General features: G+C 49.3%; 1 protein-coding gene across 1 annotated transcript; it reads right to left on the reverse strand.

Moving 5' to 3' along the window:
* Positions 1 to 601: 601 nt before the first annotated feature.
* Positions 602 to 5,665, reverse strand: LOC110531854 (zinc finger translocation-associated protein). Its single transcript, XM_021615316.3, has 5 exons — positions 5,100 to 5,665; positions 4,091 to 4,615; positions 3,446 to 3,787; positions 2,737 to 3,222; positions 602 to 2,627 (listed from the first exon to the last, which is right to left on the reverse strand). Exons 1-5 carry the CDS (start codon positions 5,233 to 5,235, stop codon positions 2,137 to 2,139), a joined length of 1,980 nt encoding a protein of 659 aa, XP_021470991.2. The 5' UTR covers positions 5,236 to 5,665; the 3' UTR covers positions 602 to 2,136.

A 5,665-nucleotide genomic window follows, 5' to 3' on the forward strand; every position in this document is an offset into this window, starting at 1 on the left:
CCCTGATTTTGTTTTGTCCATCTGTGGTCTGCTCAACAACATTTAAACACTAAACGTGACAGCATGTTTGAACCACGGGGAAATACATTTGTGTCAAGATTGAAAACGAGACTGAGTCCAGCATTCGCGCTCCCGCCTGGACAGAGGATATGGGATGGTGATACGAGTGGTTTTGATAAGAGGATAACACTAGCTACTCATTTTAGACCAGGTCTGCGTGTTGAGGTAACACAGACATGGTAAACCCAATCGGCGAATGTGTTGCTTTATACGTTATTACCAGCTGTCTGCAAATGACAGCTGAGTCGAGTCAATTTTAGCCATAATTTACCAGAGAACCAGTCAGACAAAATTATTCCGACACTTTTTTTTATTACAAGTATCATTGATGACAGAATGCATGTCTCAACAACCTTTCGCCATGTACAGACGAAATGCAGAGCGGATACTTGAAACAGATGAAATTGAAGAAAGATGAGGGACTCGGTCCCGAAATAAAACCGAAGATCATTGCTCGTGTCCTCGCCCAAGCCAACTAAGTACCACCAAAGGGTCATTTTAACGTGCCCCTTATGCACACCGACACAAACATACACGTAAATCATTGCAACAAACAAGGTTTATTCTTATTTATTCAATCACATATTTATATTCTATTCATATTTAAATAATAAGTGCTGAGTCACAAAGCTTTTAACCTTTCTGTGGCCAACGTGGCTCAAAGCCCAGATGTAATAAGTATTTCATCACTCCTTGCCCATTCCCTGCATGCTAAAAAGACCACTGCACAAACTAGGGATGTGTCTGAAAACATTACTGGCTGTCAAATCCTTGCTTCCTCTCTCCTTGTTTCCTCAATTCCTATTGAAGTGCATTAGAGGAGAGGATTCAGGGTCCCTCCTCTGGCCCTGCAATGCCTTTGAGAGGAATTCATGAAACAAGGACGGAGAAAGCACAGGTTTGACTGGTAACAATTTGAGATCCAGCCCGAGTCACCAATTAAGTTTAGGTTAGGTTAGAGAAAGAGAGTGGTAATTCAACACTCACGTCCCTCCTCTCCACGTAACTGGAGAAATGCTGCCATCTGGTTCTTTGAGCAAATCAATTAGTCCATGGGTTGTAAATTATTGTTATGTTAAGAGTGTAGTCATTTTCATGCGCTATAACAAGCGAGCGAAAGAGCGAGCACAGATGGAAAATGGACAATCCCTGAGTTGTGCTTTTCCTGGTGGGAGTGATATTTTAAAGATCACTGAAATAAGGGCAACCGAGGTGCTCATTTCATAGGTGGTCAACTTGGCAATTTATTTCCTGACGCTGTTGTAATATTATACTTTTTCTTTTATCACTTTGTTGCATAAACCTTGTAATAGGTGAGTTACTGAAATGGAAATCTTGCATTTGAAATCTTGTATAAATATGCTCTCTTATAAAACGCCCAAGCCATTCCAGGCAATCCCTCCACAATCATGCATGACTTCAGAATTGCCATGCAAAAGGAAATTTACGTGGCATCGTTAACTTTGATCAATGAAGTAGACAAAATGGCCGCAATTACAAACCTTTTTTGTAAAAAAAAACATGTCTAAAAGTGCTTGTTAAAAAATAAAAAATAAAAATAAAATGCAAATATTCAACACTTATAAAATAGATTTTTTTTGTGTGTGTGTGTGTGAAACTTTTTGCTAAGAAGACTCATGAGAAGCAAAAATAGTTCCTGGCCGGTGCAACAATAGTACTATGACACTGGAAAAGACATGCAAGGTAAGAAAAAAAAAATGTATGGAGGAAGTCCATTTACCTCATTGTAAACAAGGAATTTCTGAAATAACTTGATGTATTTGACGTAAGTGAATAAAGATAATCGCATCTTTAAGTGCTGTTCATTGTCTTAAGCAATAAACCTCAAACACCCTCTCATTCAATCACCTACACACCCAAAGCTAGGTTTAAGTACATTTTTGGGACAAAAAGTGCTATATTGTACGCTCCCTCACACCATCAATCACCGACTGTGTCAGACACCACTCGCAACAGGGCTCTACCAAGCCTCATGTTTCTAACTTCTTGAGAAAGAAAGACTTGGGGTTGAAGCGAGGAGATATGAGAACAACCGTGGGCCTGTCGCCCCTCGTCTTAACTGACGAAGAGGCTGGCGGTCGTCTCTCCGACTGCCGAGTGTCCGTGGTCCAGGGAGGAAAAACAGTCGTCCGAGTGGACGAAGTGCAGGGCTGTCTGGTTGTAGCTGAGCAGGGCTTGCTGTCTCTCGTCAGAGCTGTACTCCAGAGAATGAGGGTGGACCTGCTGGATGTGTCTCTTGATGGTGCTGACTTTAAGAGTGGCTAACGTCGCCCCGCACACCATACAGATCAGCCCGTGTCGCCGGCAGTCATAGTCCATCAGGAACTCCATCCGCCAGCGCACCTGGTAGTTCCGCCGCTGGTCCTTACCCGGGTAGTGTCCATGGCGTCCCAGAGTGGCAGGTATGGTGACGACCCCCTCCTCCTTCTTCACTGTCTGAATGGCGGACATCTTGGGGGTCCGGTGGTTGTTGTTGTTGTCCGGTGCTGCCTTTTCACCCATCTCTCCTGACACATGGACGCTGATGATGTCACCGGGGTCCACCTCTGTCGGGGGATGACAAAAACCACTTGGTGAATCACTTAGTATTTAATATTTTCTCTAAGAGTAGCTACAGTCTGTCTTTTACATTTTTTTGGAACTTGTAAGTTTTACCTTCTTTCATCTGCACGGCCAGGTGGTCTTCCGTGGGGGCCTCTTTGGTCCAGGCCTCGGCCATGGCCTCTCTCTCCTCCCGGGCCAGGCTGGTGGTCTCAGGGTGGCACTCCTGAATGTGGCGCCGGAAGCTGCTCACCTTGGCCACGGGCAGGGCCTGGGAGCACACCATGCAGAAGGTGCCACGACCCTGAGGCCCATAGGCCACCAGGTAGTCCAGGCGCAGGCGCCAGGGGAAGCCCCCGAGGAGACGCCTCTTCCTGGGCTGGCGGAAAGGGAGAGGGGGTATGGGGCTGGTCACCTCTGGAGCTCCAACACCACCTCCTTCCCTGCTACCAACCATGTCGTGCATCTGGGACAATGCCTCATCGCTGTCCGCGCCAATCTGGATGGTCTCCAGGTCATCATGGAAGAAGTCCACCCCAGCCTCTCTCTCGTCTTTGGTGTTGGGCTCCGACTTGATGAAGTCGTTCAGGGGGTCAGATTCTGAAAATGAGGCATGTGGTGGGGGTGGGGGGAGAGTATAACAGAACATCAAGCGCTTTTTCAACAAAAGCTTTTCAATTCGGCGCTGAAAAGATTCCACTTAACTCTTTCTAGCATCATACAAGACACAAGACATATTGCATATAAAAAAACTAGTGCCGCAGTGACAGAATGCCTCTTTCCCTGTACTGTTACTCAACTACGCCCTCCTCCCCTGTCTCACCATGCGTCTGAGCCCAGGTCTGCAGGATGCCGTGCTTCTCCTCCGAACTGTAGACCAGCGACTGAGGGTGGATGTCCAGCACGTGGCTCTTGATGTGGTCCAGGTGGAGCGAGGGCAGCGGGCGGCCGCACACCATGCACACCAGCCTGCCCGCCTCCGCCTGGTACTCCATGAGGAACTCCTGTCGGAACCAGGCGTGGAGCGAGTCGTTCAGGTAGCGCTCCAGGGTCCGGGCCGAGGGCCCGGGGAGCTCCTCCTGCTGCTGGAGGGGGGCCGGTGTATGGGGAGATGGGGTGGTGGACCGGGGCTGGAGTTTGGGGGTCACCATACCATCGGGTTTCCCTGCGGGAAGAGATGGAGAGGGGATATGCAATTGAAATGTATGCTAATGTGAATCACGAAATAGGCAACCAAGGGAATGCTTTACTAGTACAGCAAGCTACTGCACAAAGACATCACCATCTTACATTAATGTAAAAGTGGATGTTGGCAGCATGGGCATGACTGTACAACATACACACTTCTTATCAGACATGCTCATACTGCCACCAAGCGCAAAATCCTGAAACTCAATAATCTTATCATAAAACTAGGCCAATGTCATTTCGTTCCATCCCCCCCCAGTCTCCAGAAACCCCAACCCACCGGTGGAGCGGCGTGCGCAGTCCAGCAGCTGCTCCTCCTGACCCTGCGAGACGGCGACCACCCCTCCGGCCGGACAGTACAACCTCTGGCCCCCCTCCAGACTCAGGTGGCTCTCCCAGCCCGAGCGAATCACCTCCTTGTCGGACACACTCCACAGCAGGGAATCTGGGTGCTTCTGTCGAATATGCCTCTTGATGGTGCTGAGTTTGAGAGTGGCCAGCGAGCTCCCACACACCATGCAGATCATGCCGTGGCGACGGGGGTCAAAGTCCATCAGGAACTCGCTGCGCCAGTACTCGTGGTAGTAGCGCCGGTGGTCCCGGCCCGGGATGCGGCTGAAGCCGGGACGGGAGGCGCGTTGGACCCTCTCCTTGATCCCCGAGGGGCCCGGGACGGGGGACAGGAGAAAGGGGGAGTCGGGACCCTCTGTGACACTCCAGTAGCTGGTGCCCGGGGAGCAGAGTGGGGTAACCATCTCCTCATCGCCGTCATTGTCCACGTGGCCATTGGTCAGACCGTCTTCCTCTAGGAGGGAGAGAGTGTTAGGAGATGCACTTACAGTAGGTATAGGTTATATAATGAAACTGCACATTTCAAAGCTTTATAGCCTACAATTCAAGGCCTATTTCTCAGATGGCTGGTGGCACATACTCTGCCTGACATTCCAGATATTCATTCCGCTAGAAATATGATGAGACAAAAATAGGGATTCATAATAATATCGTTAATCTGTGGATAATATTGCGCACAGCACCACAGCCATCGGAGAGGGGGAAGCGACTCCATTTAGCCGATTTAGCCAGCCGCTGGTTTCCGCTGGGTGGCGACTGTGCATCACAGCATGCAGCCAGCATGCTATTTTGCCTTTGTTTATAGTGGAGCCACTGACACAAGAGGGCATGCTGCTAGATGGCATTGTCCGTCACACGGATTAACTGTGTCTAATGGTGGCGGGCGGATGAGGGGTCGAGTGTCCATAATCTCGAAACAAAAACATGACAATATTTACCTCTTGAACAGTGTCCCAAGTCACTGGGCTCTCGTGTTGCTTCCTCCTCTCCGCTTATTATTAATGAGAGAGAATCTGTCTGCTCAGCACACGGGTGGACCACGGGCTCGCTCTCCCCCGTCTCTTTCTCTTCCATTACTCTGCAACGTTACACTATTTACGATTGCCTTCAATTCGCCTTGATAAACCAGGGAGGCACGGTATTTTTGGAGAATCATTCGGCACGCGTTTTGTAAGCTATCTATAACACGTTCGGACCCATCGATTTTAGGGTGCCCCCGTACTGTCTTTATAATGTGCCCCTCGTCCCCCCACGCGCTCAGCTCTGGAGCCAAGTTAACTTTTCACATATCAGCTCGACATTTGGTCGGTCATATCCTTCTTCGAGTCTGCGGGTGTGAGTATCTCTTGTGTATGGTAAGCTATAGCGGCCTCCTGTATGTATTTTAAGGCTCTGCTTGTCTTCGGGGTAGGGAGCCGAGCTTGGGGCCCCTGGGGCTCCTTAAGGGGCTCCTGGGTAAATTTAAAGAGACAGTAGCGGCATTCACGCAGCGACACGCAGACCC

This window comes from Oncorhynchus mykiss, chromosome 9 (assembly GCF_057628025.1).
Source record: "Oncorhynchus mykiss isolate SJ-2025 chromosome 9, ASM5762802v1, whole genome shotgun sequence".
Taxonomy (NCBI): domain Eukaryota; kingdom Metazoa; phylum Chordata; class Actinopteri; order Salmoniformes; family Salmonidae; genus Oncorhynchus; species Oncorhynchus mykiss.

Bases quoted from the DNA above. Each gene is read 5' to 3' on its own strand.
- LOC110531854 (XM_021615316.3), bottom strand. From the start codon at position 5,235: ATGGAAGAGAAAGAGACGGGGGAGAGCGAGCCCGTGGTCCACCCGTGT. The intron at 3,223-3,445 runs GTGAGACAGGGG...CCTCATTTTCAG, and splicing joins GACCTGGGCTCAGACGCATG to AATCTGACCCCCTGAACGAC. The intron at 2,628-2,736 runs GTAAAACTTACA...ATCCCCCGACAG, and splicing joins GGCCGTGCAGATGAAAGAAG to AGGTGGACCCCGGTGACATC.